At 30.6% G+C, this 15637-nt stretch overlaps 4 protein-coding genes across 4 annotated transcripts; 3 read left to right on the top strand and 1 right to left on the bottom strand.

Annotated features, from left to right (window-relative positions):
- The first annotated feature begins 299 nt into the window (after positions 1–299).
- Positions 300–3900, top strand: LOC110631183 (peroxidase 25). Its single transcript, XM_021778919.2, has 4 exons — positions 300–542; positions 632–811; positions 894–1056; positions 3435–3900. Exons 1-4 carry the CDS (start codon positions 345–347, stop codon positions 3854–3856), a joined length of 963 nt encoding a protein of 320 aa, XP_021634611.1. The 5' UTR covers positions 300–344; the 3' UTR covers positions 3857–3900.
- A 1343-nt stretch (positions 3901–5243) lies between these two features.
- Positions 5244–8409, top strand: LOC110599679 (heme oxygenase 1, chloroplastic). The gene is made up of 4 exons (XM_021736204.2): positions 5244–6009; positions 7263–7486; positions 7888–7995; positions 8128–8409. Exons 1-4 carry the CDS (start codon positions 5565–5567, stop codon positions 8218–8220), a joined length of 870 nt encoding a protein of 289 aa, XP_021591896.1. The 5' UTR covers positions 5244–5564; the 3' UTR covers positions 8221–8409.
- Positions 8410–10263: 1854 nt separating this feature from the next.
- LOC110599680 (embryo-specific protein ATS3A) lies at positions 10264–11493 on the top strand. The gene is made up of 3 exons (XM_021736206.2): positions 10264–10713; positions 10795–10902; positions 11132–11493. The coding sequence occupies exons 1-3, from the start codon at positions 10588–10590 to the stop codon at positions 11396–11398; spliced, it is 501 nt and encodes a 166-aa protein (XP_021591898.1). The 5' UTR covers positions 10264–10587; the 3' UTR covers positions 11399–11493.
- Positions 11494–12166: 673 nt separating this feature from the next.
- LOC110599681 (protein BUNDLE SHEATH DEFECTIVE 2, chloroplastic) lies at positions 12167–15585 on the bottom strand. Its single transcript, XM_021736207.2, has 5 exons — positions 15391–15585; positions 15166–15263; positions 14592–14655; positions 12991–13087; positions 12167–12388 (listed from the first exon to the last, which is right to left on the bottom strand). Exons 1-5 carry the CDS (start codon positions 15452–15454, stop codon positions 12310–12312), a joined length of 402 nt encoding a protein of 133 aa, XP_021591899.1. The 5' UTR covers positions 15455–15585; the 3' UTR covers positions 12167–12309.
- Positions 15586–15637: the final 52 nt, after the last annotated feature.

Below are 15637 nucleotides of genomic sequence, written 5' to 3'. Positions count from 1 at the left end.
AAAAACGCGTTTGGAATAAAGCTAAAGCTTCAACAACAAGAGATAAATAACTATACCTCCATTATCATCTTCTTCAGAACACAATCTACAGGGAAATCCACTCCAATTCTCTGATAAACAAACAAAAATTAAAAGAGAAAACCACTACTATTTCAATGTCCCCACACGCCTCCACTGAAAAAAAGGGGGAGAAATATTATTATCTGTAGCTCAAAAAATTCAACAAATGGACCACCTCAGAAAGTGGATATAGCATGCAAATTCTCCTATAAATTCTGAGTGGTGGTAGTCTCAGTTATAACTAAATTCAGCTACCATCCAATATCTGTTACCCCAAGTAAACCATGTGGTGGCAGCTGGTTTTTCTGGTGATTTTCGTGGTGGGTTTGCCTGTTCAAGGCCAGTTGAGAAATGGGTTTTATGCCTCTTCTTGTCCAAATGCTGAGAACATAGTCAGATCAACTGTTGAATCACACTTCCAAAAGGATCCAGCCATTGCTGCTGGATTGCTCAGGCTCCATTTCCATGACTGCTTTGTTCAGGTTGCCTGCCTTTCTTTCTCCTTTTTGGCTTCTTATCATGTTCAATGAGTAGTGTCATGAGTAACTAAAATATGCAAGTGTTTTCACAGGGCTGTGATGGCTCAATATTAATTACAGGGTCTTCTGCTGAGAGAAGTGCATTGCCAAACTTAGGATTAAGAGGATTTGAAGTGATTGACGATGCTAAATCACAGTTAGAGGCCTCGTGCCCTGGTGTGGTCTCTTGTGCTGACATATTGGCACTGGCTGCTCGTGATGCTGTGGACTTGGTACGCCACCTCTTCTCTCTGCCTATATATATATATATATATATATGGTGTTTGTTTAATAGGATTGATTGCCATGTTTCAGAGTGATGGACCGAGTTGGGCAGTCCCAACTGGGAGGAAAGATGGCAGAGTCTCATCGTCGTCCCAAGCATCGAATTTGCCTTCGCCTCTTGATTCCATCGCTGCCCAGAAGCAAAAATTTGCAGCTAAAGGCCTTGATGATCGTGACCTCGTTACCTTAGTAGGTATGCATAAGATCCGTCCCTTCCCTTGCTTCGATATGTTTAGTTAATTAATGACTGTAATAATTAAACTCAAATTTTAGATATGAAAAATATTGGATTTTGTTTCAGTAATATCATTATAGACCTTTAGGAAATTCAGGGCTTTTTTTTTTGGTTAAATAAAAAAACTAAGCACAAAATTAAAAATTAAGCGAATTTGCTAATATGAAAAACTCGATCAATTTCAAATCAATGTTTAAGATTTTATTTTTATAATATGCATGTAATTTTCCCATTTTCTGAAAATTTAAATATGAGTTTTTTTCTTTCAAACTCTCAACAATAACTACTTTGAATCGAAGAATAAAAATCATTAACATGATAGATTTAATTCTTGTTTGGAATATTAAATTTTAAAAAAATTTTAAAAAAATAAATTTTGTTCTTAAATTTTTATATTTGATAAAATTAATAATATAAAATTTTAATTTTCTTAAATTTTTGTGAGAATTAATTTTAAATTAAAAATAAATTTTACTAAAATTATTAAAATTTTACAAAAAATGATTTTATTTAAAATTATTTACATCAAAATTACTTAATTAGTTATTGAAATTTTTTTTATTTTCTTTTTTTTACCTTTAATTTTAAATTTATTTTCTATTTTTAATTAATAATTGCTCTTTATAACAATTGTTTTAATCCATTTCAAAAAATATGTTTTAATTTAATAGTAATTATTAATATTTAATACATTTATAATTAATATTAAAAAATTATTTTATTATTTTATTAATTTAAAAAATTATTTTTAAAATTTTAATCGTAAAAGGTTATGTAAAATTGAGACTTTAAATATTAAAAAAATATTAATGATGATTTTTCAATTGAATGTAATAAAAATGATTGTTATTTATAAAAATAAAAATTTATATTTTATTTAAAAATAATAAAATTGATAAATAAATTAAATTTTATTATTAATTTATCTAATAAAAAACCGGTGAATCGAATCCTATTATATTCAAATTGATTTTAAACAAATGAATTCTTTTATAAATAGAAATAAATTGAATTCCATTTATCAAATTTAATTTTTTCTTAAAAAATTGCATAATAAAAAAGCGCTTAATGTTTCTTTGAATCAAAGGTCTACTATGCCAAATTTACTAAGACGGAAAAAATTTATTAGTTGAATGTCCAATAAATATATTAAAGTTTATTATTTAATAAATATATTAAAATTTATTAATTAATTTATTTATTAATTTTAATCAGTGTTTTATTGTTTAGTCGTAATATTATTTAGTCATTATAGTGTAATATGAAAAAAATTTATTGGTTAATTTTTTGATTTTATAAAAAAAATTTTATTAATTAATCTCACCATTAATTTTAATTATTAAGTATTTTATTATTTAATTATTATATTTTAAAAAAATTTATTAGTTGATTCATTAATTTTATAAAAAAATTCTACTAATTAGTCAATATATATTAATTTTAATCGTTAAATATTTTATTATTTAGTTAACATATTCTAAAAAAATTTATTAGTTGATTCTTTAATTTTAATAAAAAAAATTTATTAATTAGTTTTTTAATTTTAACTTTTAAGTGTTTTATTATTTAGTTATTATTTTCTGAAAAAATTCATTAGTCGATTCATCAATTTTATAAAAAAAAATACTAATTGTGTATTTTAAACTTTTTTTATAATATTTAAGAACTAAAATTAATGGATAAACTAATTAATAGATTTTTTAAAATGTTAGAGATGATTTATATATTTTTTTAAAATTAAAAAATTAACTAATAAATTTATTCATAATATAAGGACTAAATAATAAATTTTTTAATTTATTATTTAGTTTCTATATTATAGAAAAATTTATTACTTATATGTATCGATTTTAAAAAATATATTAAAATATTTATTAAATTTTAAAAATTATACTAATTAATTATTTCATTAATTTTAATTATTAAATATTTACTATTTAATCTCTATAATTTGAAAAAAATTTTAATTTATTTTTTAATTTTATAAAAAATTTATTAATTATAAAAAATTTACTAATTAATATTATCGAGAATATTTTAAAATTTGCTAAACTGGAGATTAATTATTAAATTTTTAAAATTTTAAAAATATTTTAATATTAAAATAAAAAATTAATTAATAAATTTTATATAACACAAAAATTAAATAATAATTTTTTCAATGTACTCCTACCTATGACTTGACATCACTAAAAAAAACAAAGAAAAATTTAAGCACAAATAATATAAAAAAATTATATTATGGCAGGGGCACATACCACCTCGTTAAATGGCAAACACCACCCAAAATTTGAGTTTTCATTTCCCTAATTCTCTCCAAATTTATAATATGGCAGGGGCACATACCATAGGCCAAACGGACTGCATATTCTTCAGGTATCGGTTATACAATTTCACAACAACAGGCAATGCAGACCCAACAATAAATCCATCATTCCTCGGACAACTCCAAGCCCTTTGTCCCAAAAATGGAGATGGATCCAAAGGAGTTGCATTAGACACAGACAGCCAGACAAAGTTCGATGCAAGCTTTTTCAAGAATGTAAGAGATGGTAATGGAGTTTTGGAGTCTGATCAAAGGCTCTGGGATGATGCTTCTACTCGTAATTTCGTCCAAAATTATGCAGGCAACATTAGAGGATTGCTTGGGTTTAGGTTTAATTTTGAGTTCACCAAGGCTATGATTAAAATGAGCAGCATTGAAGTTAAGACCGGATCGGATGGAGAGATCAGACAGATTTGCTCTAAGTTCAATTAATTTATATGGTATGATGCGACTCGAATGAAAAATATTGTAATTATAATTATTTTATAATTTATTTTAATTGTAATTATATATTATTATTATTGAAAAATGAGATTCTCTTGAGAAATGAGAGATGGAAACAAAAATCAAAGCAGAATATTGAGTAGGATTCAAAATGTATAACTAAAGAGAAAAAAGAGAGAGAAAATATGGTGTCTTCTGAAAGTTAAATATTTATGAAGTAAATTATATATACATTAAATAATTAAAAAACTAAAATTTTAAATTTTTACCAAATCGATAATTAAAAATATAATATTAATTTTTAAAACATAAATTAAATGCAATTTAAAAATACCAATGTACTATTAAAACAATTTAATATATAGTTCTATGTATTTTTATAAATAAATAAATAAATTCAATAATATATTTAGTCTGTTCATAATTTCATTATTATTTTATATATTATTTATTATAAAATATAAATTATAATTATTAAAAAATTTGTACTTTTCATTCTATAATTTTTATCTATTTTTTTAATTATTTTAAAATTATTATCTATTTTATTTTTACGTTATAATAATATACAAATATAAATTGAGGGTTATATCTCTATTTAATTTTATTTTATTTTTAAAATAATTTGAGTATTTAAAATATTTTTTAATATTTAATAAAATTTAATATATTAAAAATATATATAATTGAGAAATTAATTAAAAAATTATTTTTTAAAAAAGTAAAATATAAAAATTATGGTACGAAAATAATATATTAAATAATAAAATAATAGAAAAAGAAAAACACATCTAATTATTAAACTAAATATTTATATCAAAATTTTATATATAATTAAATAAAAATATAATAAATAAAAAAATATTTAACATATAAATTATTTCATTTACTAATATATCCGAAAAAAGGTAAAAAATACCTCAATTAAAAAGATGACTCATAATTTAGTTTTTATTAATTTAATGTAAACAATTTAATTTTTAAAATTTATCTTATTAAGGAAATATTTTTTTTGTTATATTCATGGTTATATTATAGTAATTTAATTTTAAAATTTAATTTTTATAATTATTTAATTTTTTAAAAAATATTATAATAATTTAATTAATTTTTATAATTTTAGTATTTGTAATTATTTTTTCTATGCTACATCAGTATTAAATCTTCAAGAAAAATCTGGAATACGAACAGGTGCAATCGCACCGTCGCGGGAGATGGTATTAATGAGAATTATAATTTTTTTTTGTTTCACAATTCTCCACGGCACGTTGGTCCCGGACAGCGGACACGAACCACCACACATTACTGTCCCCAAATACTTAAACGACGCCGCATGACCTCCCCTCACCCCAATTAAACAAATCATCGTAATCAACAATTGAACATTCTTGAGCGTTGAAGGAAAACACAAACGCTAACCAACGCTAGAGCTAAGCTTCATTTCCAATACGAAACCCCATTTTCTTTAATACAGACGCAAGAAACAGGAATCCCATTACCCATACTTGATTATTTGTTATTATTTTAAGCTCTCGCTTTGTCTTCAAGAGTACTTGAACGTTTTCAGCACTTTTCCTTTGCCACTGAATCTTCTCTTCTGCTTTCCTTTTCAATTTAGGTGCCGTATACTCTTTCCTCTATCGGATTGTATATTTTTCTTGTGGTTCAATTATTGTCTGCCTCTGTGTTGACAAAAATGGCTTCCCTTAATCCAATCTCTCAATATTTATTCAACAAAACCCACCTCCAATTATCCCCGTCTCCCTCTCTTTCTACTGTTAATTTCCAATCCAGTTTTGTACCCAAAAGAGCTTATTTTCAGTTTCAAGTTCCTTTGTCTCGGAAAATTGTGAATATGCCCTTGAAAGCTGCTGTTGTTGTGTCCGCCACCACTGCGGAGAAGCCCAAAAAGCGATACCCAGGCGAGGCTAAGGGGTTTGTGGAGGAGATGAGGTTTGTGGCGATGAAGTTGCATACCAGGGAGCAGGCTAAAGAAGGAGAGAAGGTGGTTGAGAAGCCAGAGGAACGGGCTGTTCCCAAATGGGAACCTTCAGTGGAGGGGTACTTGAAGTTTCTGGTGGATAGCAAGTTGGTTTATGATACTCTTGAATCCATCGTTGAAAAGGCGGCTTATCCTTTCTGTGAGTTTTGCTTTGCCTAAAAGGTTCTCTGATTATATGCTTGATGGTTGATACTCTCTTATTAACTTGGTCTGTTTTTGGTTCTGTTAATGGCTTCCTGGATGATTTAGTACGATTTCATGATTGTGGATGGATTGCCTAATAAATGGTGTTATTACAACTTCTGTTATGCAATAGTTCTTTTTGTTGCTATGGTGCTTAATCTTGATGTAGGAAATAGTCTTCTGTTTTGGTCTGCGACTCGGTTGGATATTCTAATTCATTAAATATCCCTCATAAAACAAATGAAGTCATGTGATTCTTTGTACATCTGCTTCCATGATACTGCTAAGAGTGGAATAATTTAGCTCAGTTGTGGTATACCACAGATTCTCATCTAGCTTCGTCAAGACTTTGGCTTTTGCGGTTTGGTGTTCTTTTGGAAAGACTAGATTCATGGATCCTTATCCGTGGGCATGGGTAACCCTGTGACCAAAGTTTGTTTTACTAGTAATCAAGTTTCATTATGTATGTAACCAACTTTGCCCGTGAATTACCAGTCGCCTGGTATGCAGAAATAATCGACTTCAAGGTTGAATGGAGGATGATAGAATTTGTGCACCAACTTGAGTACCTTTGAAGCCCCAAAATGCTTACACTTGAAACCAGTTTTCTGCCTTGGAAAAATTGCTCATGGCCAACTTAGGCAGAGAATTGCTCACAACTCCTCGTTCACACCTGAACTGGCAAATGCACACACTGCTCTCGTGTTTTTTTTCCTTTGCTTCTAAGTCATATACTGCAGTTAGAAGTTACTTGTTGGTCACTAATTACCATAAATTCCTCATGTTAACTGCATGCACTTCTTGCTCCTCATGTTCACATCTACATTCCTTTTATAAACTGCATACATGCAAGTTCATGCTCCATGGTGGAGGTGAGGAAGCAGTTTGCTCTCCATGTTCCAGCAGCATATAACATCTACCAAGGAGGCCATGAAGGATCATGGGCCTGGGATTGGCCTGTCAGCCACAATTTCCTTCATGTTCCATGTTCAATATGGGTGCAAAGACTTGCTTTCATCCTTTTATTTTCCTCATTTAGATCTGTCCAATATGGCTATCTTTAAAAGGAAACTCTGGGAGCTATGTGTTCATTTTGGTTCAAATGTCTATGGTCATTCAAAAACATTTGGACATGTTTGCTTTTATGTTTCCCATATTTGCAATTCCTGAGTACTTTTGCTCATGAAAATTTTCTTTCTTTTCCTATAGATGCTGAATTCAAAAACACTGGATTGGAAAGGTCTGAAAAGCTGTCAAAAGATTTGGAGTGGTTCAAAGAACAGGGATATGCCATTCCAGAACCCTCTTCTCCTGGTGTCAGTTATGCACAGTATCTGAAAGAATTGTCAGAGAAGGATCCTCAAGCTTTTATTTGCCACTTCTACAATATATATTTTGCCCACAGTGCTGGCGGTAGAATGATTGGGAAGAAGGTATACAAGTTTTATCTAAAATGGCCCGACATATTTTCACATTTCATGTAGATGTAAGACTCAAGTTGCAGCTCAATGCTTGAGTACTCGGTTTATTTGATATGTGAGCTTATTGCTTAGCAACATATGTTAACTGTTGAGCTCCCTTCTCTTCAAATAAAACTACCACCCTAATATCACTCTGCATTCAGCTTTATACAAATCCATTGAAGAGAAGTTCTTGCCAACAAGACATATGGGTTTTCGAATAAATTAGGAAGGCATCTATTTACCTAAAGGGCTTGCCTTCCTGCAGCTATATAGCCATACTCCAGTGGTGGCTCTGATGGGAAGGAATATCTTGGTTAATGAGGGACTCTTCTCAGTTCTCACGTATTTTCTTTTCCTTTTGTTTATATTAGGTGGCTGAGAAGATTCTTGACAAAAAGGAATTGGAGTTCTACAAATGGGATGGTGACCTTTCCCAACTGTTGCAGAATGTTAGGGACAAGTTGAATAAAGTTGCTGAGGTAATTTATTGCTGAAATCCTCTTCAATTTTCCAATCTAACTGAGAAGGAAATTGCAATAATTAGATGTATTAATTGTTCCACATTTACAGCCTTTTAACTCATATATGTATTGGTTTATGTGATTACTCAGAGCTGGACCAGAGAAGAGAAGAACCATTGTTTGGAAGAAACTGAAAAGTCGTTCAAATATTCAGGAGAGATCCTTCGCCTAATATTATCATGATGTGCATAGTTCCTTGATCTCCTTGTAATGTTATGTAACAATGCGCAAGCCTACGTATTCTAAGTTTATATTGGAAACTTTCTATTTTCATTGCAGCAGCGTTCTTCAATGTAATGAAACTGCTGTTCATGTACATCAGAACTTTAACCAAACCACTATGATAATGTTGCTTTCTTTTCATTTTTCTAATATTTGTCAACAAATGCTGCATCAACTCATTATTGAAATTTCATTATTTTGCTTGAACAAATTGTAGGGTGAATGGTTTGAATTTGAGAAGGAAAGAAACCACTTATGGCATAAAAGTATACTGCTATCATGGATTAAATAGATTGTATTGGAGTAGATTCTGGGAAAAAAAAAAAAAAACAAATGGAAACCTGCTGCTTGTATCAGAGTTCACAAACTTCAGAAGTCTTCATTTGATTCCAGGATGGTGATTGGAGCTTGTGTGATGGCCTTGTTTATTATGGTTTCATTACAAGTTACTTGAGCAGGTTGTGCCATGTGAAAGGTTGAGAAACCAAGTTCTCCGTGTCCTTGTAGGGAAACATGACAGAGACTTCCATACTTTTGAAAGGGACATGGCTTTCATTCTCATCATTAATCCACTGTGTTACATAATTGCCCTATCTTCCAATCGAAAGTTGTTCAGAAGTGGATATGTTTCCTCGTGATTGAGTGGTGGGGATGTGCCTCTCCTGTCTCTTTATTTTTCTTTTTATAAAAGTATTAGCTTAATTATTATTAACACCAAATATCCCTCACCTTTTCATGAAAATGTAATTTTATTTTTTTAATTTTATTTATTTTTTTAAATTTTAAATTTTAAATAATTTAATTTAGAAAACATACTTATTATTTTTTTAATTTTTAATTATTAAATAATTTAATATGATAATACGTAAATATTTCACAAGTTAATTTACCATTTAAAAATTAAAAAATAATAAATAGAATAAAATTAAAATGTAGAGATAAAATGATTTTTTTTATAAAAAAGTGTATAAATTATATAATTTGTATATTATTATACAATTAAAAGCTAATACATCAAAAAATAATTTTTGAATGGTCAGGACTATTCCATAAAAAGAGTAAATATATGTATCATATTTTTATTCTCATCAAACAGCTATTTAATTTATTCGTATACTATGTAGACACGAGTTTTATTGTTGTAGACTTGTCTTCACATGGAAACTGATTGTTGTCCGAATTTAATTGTCCTGAGCCATTTAAATCTTAATCGGCCTAGATTAATTTGGGGCTGTTCACTTGTTGTGCTTTAAATCTGTATTAAATCAGCTTAATTTCTTTTTATTTGGACTGCAATAAGCCCGATCTAAAGCTCATTAGTCATCAATACTAAAACTCATGATAAAAAGAAACAATAATTTACCATAAATATATGCATATCACGAGATGTATAAGAACAATGTTATTTCTTCTTTTGATAAACAAAATAAAAAATAACATTATAATTGTTAAATAACAAATATTTTGAGTTTTAGTATTTATTTATTTATTAAAAAGTAATTAATTATTTAGTCAATGTATTTTGATATTAACAAACTTCCAATTATTCCATTTTTTTAGTAATTGCCTAGAAAATGATGAAATTTCTTAAAAGGAAACTCAGATGAATGAGCTGAACTACTAAATTAATTAAAATATATGATGAGAACTTTTTAAATATATAGGACATTTGTGTTTAGTTTTAATATAAGAATTTAAAAGTGGTTTGCCTTACAAATTTAAAATATTTCTCAGTGGTCAAAATGTAATAAAAGATAATAAGTAATAATAAAAAAGTCATGACAAATACGTGTTTTTTTTTTCTTTCTCTAGATTGGGTAGATTTCATTCATCATATAAAACTTACAAGGTCTGAAAAATAAGAATAATTACATCTCAACCCACTAATCGGCATGTACAAGTCCAAAAGGGTCTCTAAACCTAGAAAGAAAAGCCCAAGCAGCAGAACACTTCAGAGGAGTACTCGAAGGAGCCTCTCTAACTCGGGTCGGATTCGATTGAAGAACAAAGCAGGTGCTACAACTCACAAATTATCTAAAATATTATTGCAGACTTGAACATCAAAGTGATATTTCCATGCATCAACCACCTCACAAATTCATTGTTTGGTCGAGAAGTCGGAAGAAATCTTAGGGGACATTAATAGGTTAATGTAGATGGTTACTGGTGTCGCGATGGGCCATTTATGTGGACAATGTTAAGAAAATTACCTCCTGTTTGGAAACTCCAACCTATTTGTTTATTTCCCAACTCAACACGTTTATGATCGAGTGATGATAAGATGAACCTACCCCCTTCTCACCCGACTGAAAGATCACAGCCAAGAAAATGGTCAAACTACTCTCATTTCCTCTCATCTCTGTCTTCTTCCTCATAATTTTCCCACTTGCTAACTCTTTCGATTCTCATTCGCAACCCCATGTTCTCAAATCCTTCAACCCCCAAATCATTCAGGTACGTCCTCTAAAATTTAGGATATATATTTTCGCAAGATCTTTGTTTCAATCTACTGATTAATTGTTCTTATTCATTCAGGCAGCAAAGAGCTGTCCCTACACACTTGTCATCAAGACCAGCTGCTCCTCTTCATCTTACACCAGAGACAAAATCAGTCTCGCGTTTGGTGATTCCTACGGCAACGAGGTTAGTAAAGAAACAGGACATATCTCAAACACCTGGAGACCATATTTCTTACATGTTTGTTCTGTTCAGTTTTCCTTCCATTTGACTTGGCAGTGAGATTTCTCATGGCCTGGCAATCAGGAGGAGAAAACATAAACATATAATTAAGATCGACCCATTAAAGAAGCTTAGATTATAGTTAATGGGCATCTGATCGATTTCTTCTTTAACGTGTGAATATGTTCTTAAGGTGTATGTAAAGAGGCTTGATGACCCATCTTCAGGGACGTTTGAGAGGTGTTCCACAGATACTTTCCAGATAAATGGGCCATGCACATACGATATCTGTTATCTGTACCTGCTGAGGAGCGGATCGGACGGCTGGAAACCGGAGAGTGTGAAAATCTCCGGTCGATATACGAAGACTGTTAATTTCTATTACAGTATATTCCTGCCAAATGGAGTGTGGTATGGGTTTAATCTGTGTCGTGGTGTTTCCCTCTCTGCAATTATGTAGATGATGACAATATCATGATTGTGATTATTGGTGTGTCGTTTTAAATAATCGGATCGTGAGATGATCATTGCTTCGGTTTTTAATTTGATTTTAGATAAAAAAGAGAAAATTATTATGTCTTGATCGGACTGAAACTTAACCTCACAAGTATTTAACTTTTCACATAATCGCTTTTGGATAAATCCAGTATATTTTATTTTTTTAAGACACTACAGAAAGAAAGCCGAATCATTTCCATAGTTATGTTCAAATATAGGAATCAACGACATCACCTAGGGATCTTTTTGTAATTCACCCTAAGATCAATAGAAGTTGACTAATAAGTTTAGTGACCATCAATGAAATTAACCATAGAAAAAAAAAACATAGTTGGGACTTCCCACAGTTTCTATTGCACCAGTAAGTGAAAAAAAATTACTAAAGTCGTGAAAAATCGTATTAGTTAATTTCTCAAATTTAAAAAATATATTAAAATGATATTGACGTTTTAAAAAGCCTAAAAAGCCTATAGTCAATCTCTCCATTAAATATTTTACTATTTAATCTCTATAATTTAAAAAAATTTATTAATTGATCCGTTATGTTTATAAAAAGTTTACTAATTAATTCTTCCGTATCGAGAGTATTTTAAATTTTTTTTATAATACTTAATAATTAAAATTAACGAAATGACCAATTAATAGACCTTTTAAAATATTAATGTATTTTTGAAAATTGAGGGATCAACTAATAAATTTATTAGTTTTCCATACTATATAGACTAAATAGTAAATTTTCCAAAAAAACTAAATAAAAAATTTCATGCTAACAAGCATTTCTTTCATGTTACACAAAGCAAAAAAGACGAACAAAAATATTTGGACATGTGGTTTTGAGGATTAGCAACTCAATGAAGTTTCAGTTCTGAAACTTTAATCATCACAAGTGCTCATGAATCCACCAATAAAGCCAGCTCCATTACAATTTCCACACAGAATGTCTCTTTTACCTCTGCACGGAAATATACATTTAGAACGTAAAATGGCAACATACAAGGGAACAAATTTGTATTAATTACCCCCAAAAAGGAAAAGCATAAACTCAGATTTGATAGGGCACAGCATCAAACAAGAACAAGAAATAAAGGAATGAATTCAGAGATCTAAGGCACACAAAATTTCCTGCACACGCCAAATCTGTTCATTAGAATCTATTTAATGGTCCCAACATTTATTCAAATATAACACAGAAAAGTTATGGAATTTCTATATTGGCATTGTAATTTGACAATCTCACATAATATGAAAACAAAGGAGGCATGTCAATGCTTGTCTTATTAGTTTGAGATTTCCCAAAATTATGAAAGAAAATAGTTTGCTGCTGGGCATTGGTATGAATTGCACACCATCAATATGTCTTTGGAGTTTTATACTGAAATTGTAGAATTTAGAGAATGATACTTAAGAGGGAACAAGGGAAAGAAAAGAAAAAAAGGATCAATGTGATCAAACTTGAACAATCATTGATTTCAAATGCACGTTTTATCTCATAAAAAAAATTGCAAAACTAAATAACTACAGTGAAAGGTGCCAGGAAAAATTGCTGCATTGTACCTGCAAAGCCAGCATAATCCACCTGCCTTAAACTGTCCATTGAAGTGATCCACAGAATTGACTCCTGTTCCCTTGCATTGGGAGCACAATATAGCACCTGGTATTTTGAAAGGCACGTGCAAACTTCAGTGAGCACAAAATTCTATCTCAATGGTTTTAATTTAACAAGAAAGAACAAAATGCTGAATCAAGCAGTTTTAAATGATCCCTGGAAAGAAACCCATGTAGGACATTGCAAACAAATCAAAGAAAATATTGGATAACTAGGGAAGATAAAGTTGTACTGCTGGTTGCCTTATTAAGCCAGCTGCAATATGTGAATAAATTCAAATCTCTAACCAGTTCAGAGAATTTATTAGCAATAGCACATTGCTATGGAGAGGTCAAAAACAAAGGGAAATTGAAATGGAATCATTATTAGAGGAAGGGAGAGGGGTTGTTGAGTGTTGTTAGCCTGCAATGCCATTTGAAACAGAGAAATAGGGAGAGGGAAGGAGAGAAATAGATTGGATTGAGAAAAGAAACAGAAAGGGGAGGAGATCTAGAGAGAAAATAGAGAAGTAGAGATATTTCTTGTATTTGATTCTTGAATGAATCCCTCTTAATACAAGCTACTCTATATGTACGTATTCTAGTAAAGAATAACTCTTCTTGCCACTCACTGACTAATTCCTAACTGACTCTAATTTCCATACTCTTTTATAACAATTTCAGTCCCAAAGACCCTCTATTTATTTTTAGCACCCTTTTATTCTCCTTATCATAACAAGTGCATAGGCCAGAGGGAAGGGCTTGCAATCAACATGGAAAGGGAGTGAGGAAGAGGCAAGAGTAAGAACAAATGGGAGGAGGGAGGTGATGGCAAGCAGAGGAAATGGGGAAGGTGAGATGCTGAAGAGAGTACAATTGGGGGGAAGGGTGTGGATGAAGAGGGAAAGGGAGAGTATGACGCTTGAGAGACAGCATGGGGAGGGATTAAGCAGGGATGTAGAAGGAAATTCAATTTTTATATATATTTTAAAAAATTTATTGCAAATGCAACTAACATTTATGATTAAGAATAAAAATTGAATATTTTTATTTACATGTTAGCAATGTAGATGGCATTAGGAGAAAAAGTCTTACTTTGCTAATAGCCTGAAACTACAGTCCTTTCTTGTCATAAAACGAATCCTAGGACCCTAATTAAAGAAATGTTTAAACCATTGGTATTTCTTTATAATTTGCCCAAACACAATAAACAAATGAATCCTTACTTTGCATGGGAATAGCATAAAAAAAGCAACATGTACATTTTATGTTTAGAGCAAAAACTCATTCAGAAATTAAACCAATTTGTTTGATGCATACAAAGAGCATTAGGAAATAAGAATGGCCTGCTTCCTTTCTTCTGAAACTTCATATTGAAAATACATAGGCAAATATAACCAGACAATGAGAATCCAAAGTTGCCTTTCTAAAAATATGTGAATATGGAAGTTCTAAAGGGCTATCTAAAGCCTGCAATTATGAGTGCAAGGCATTCATTGTCAATCATATAATATGAACAGAAGATACAGGGGGGAGATTAAAGGAGATATAATAAATGACTTTGAGCTCACCATTTCCATCACAATCAGGACATACTAAGCTGTTTGGTTTAGAGCTTTTATCACTGTTTGTAGCCTGTGAAACCCAGAGAAAAGTGAGTTGCAAGGAAATTATACCAGATGAAGAAAAAGGAAATATCTAGCATTCTTGCATTGCCAATTGAATTGAGCCATGCCTCATTCAACAATTGGTTAAAGAAATCCAAGTGTATCCCCTAAGATACTAACATCTATTTGATTTTATAAGATGCTACAGTACAGTTTTCTCTGATTTGATACCTAGGCATCAATGATCATGTCTCATAAGCATTAATGTTTTATATTTTGTTATTCTCTTCAATTACCACTAATAGTTCCATTCAAGATTGTCAGATTGGTCATTCATATCCCTCCCCATCATCTCCAAACACTTTGTTGCTTTCTTCCTTTATTTTGCCAATTCACCCATTATAAGCTACCACATACTTCAAGCCAACCAATTAAGACCTCTTTGTGAGTTTGAAACAGCGATTTACATGGTTTCTGCTACAATATAATGCATATAGCTCATTAGATTAAACTAAAACTTTTTCTAGCAACCACTCACCTTAACCTCCAAAGATTGAAATTTACTATTTTTTGAAGTTTGGAAAACTTTGTTCACTGTAAGAACCTTCCCAGCAACAGAATCCCCAAGAATCATTCCTAATAATATCATCATAGAGAAGCCATATCAAAACCCAAATGAAAAGAACAAAGAAAACCCAAATATCAATTGAGAGAGAAAGAAAGGGAGTTTGCTTATGGAAGTGAGAAAGAGAGAGAGAGATACCTGGTTTATTGGGAGAGAGAGAAGAGCAAACTGGGGTAAAACTAAAACATATAGTATTCACCATTTTCACTGGAAAAGAGAATCTGGGTTGCTTCTTCAAGTGATCTTTGAGCACAAAGAGAACAAGAGCTTAACTAAAGAGTCAAAAGAGAACGAAGTTCTGCTTCTGTGTGCGCTTTCAATTGTTGGTGGTAACGAACACAGATTCAGATAAGGCTCCAGTAGTTTGCAAGAAAGTGGACAGACG

Source organism: Manihot esculenta, chromosome 14 (assembly GCF_001659605.2).
Source record: "Manihot esculenta cultivar AM560-2 chromosome 14, M.esculenta_v8, whole genome shotgun sequence".
Lineage (NCBI taxonomy): Eukaryota > Viridiplantae > Streptophyta > Magnoliopsida > Malpighiales > Euphorbiaceae > Manihot > Manihot esculenta.
Note: the sequence above shows the minus strand (reverse complement) of the source record. Positions and strands in the feature narration are given on the sequence as shown.

Bases quoted from the DNA above. Each gene is read 5' to 3' on its own strand.
- LOC110631183 (XM_021778919.2), top strand. From the start codon at position 345: ATGTGGTGGCAGCTGGTTTTTCTGGTGATTTTCGTGGTGGGTTTGCCT. The intron at 543-631 runs GTTGCCTGCCTT...GTGTTTTCACAG, and splicing joins TCCATGACTGCTTTGTTCAG to GGCTGTGATGGCTCAATATT. The intron at 1,057-3,434 runs GTATGCATAAGA...ATAATATGGCAG, and splicing joins TGACCTCGTTACCTTAGTAG to GGGCACATACCATAGGCCAA.
- LOC110599679 (XM_021736204.2), top strand. From the start codon at position 5,565: ATGGCTTCCCTTAATCCAATCTCTCAATATTTATTCAACAAAACCCAC. The intron at 7,487-7,887 runs GTATACAAGTTT...TGTTTATATTAG, and splicing joins GTAGAATGATTGGGAAGAAG to GTGGCTGAGAAGATTCTTGA. The intron at 7,996-8,127 runs GTAATTTATTGC...GTGATTACTCAG, and splicing joins AGTTGAATAAAGTTGCTGAG to AGCTGGACCAGAGAAGAGAA.
- LOC110599680 (XM_021736206.2), top strand. From the start codon at position 10,588: ATGGTCAAACTACTCTCATTTCCTCTCATCTCTGTCTTCTTCCTCATA. The intron at 10,714-10,794 runs GTACGTCCTCTA...TTATTCATTCAG, and splicing joins TCAACCCCCAAATCATTCAG to GCAGCAAAGAGCTGTCCCTA. The intron at 10,903-11,131 runs GTTAGTAAAGAA...TATGTTCTTAAG, and splicing joins GTGATTCCTACGGCAACGAG to GTGTATGTAAAGAGGCTTGA.
- LOC110599681 (XM_021736207.2), bottom strand. From the start codon at position 15,454: ATGGTGAATACTATATGTTTTAGTTTTACCCCAGTTTGCTCTTCTCTC. The intron at 15,264-15,390 runs GTATCTCTCTCT...TGATATTATTAG, and splicing joins TCTCTCTCCCAATAAACCAG to GAATGATTCTTGGGGATTCT. The intron at 13,088-14,591 runs GTGAGCTCAAAG...TCAAAATACCAG, and splicing joins TCCTGATTGTGATGGAAATG to GTGCTATATTGTGCTCCCAA.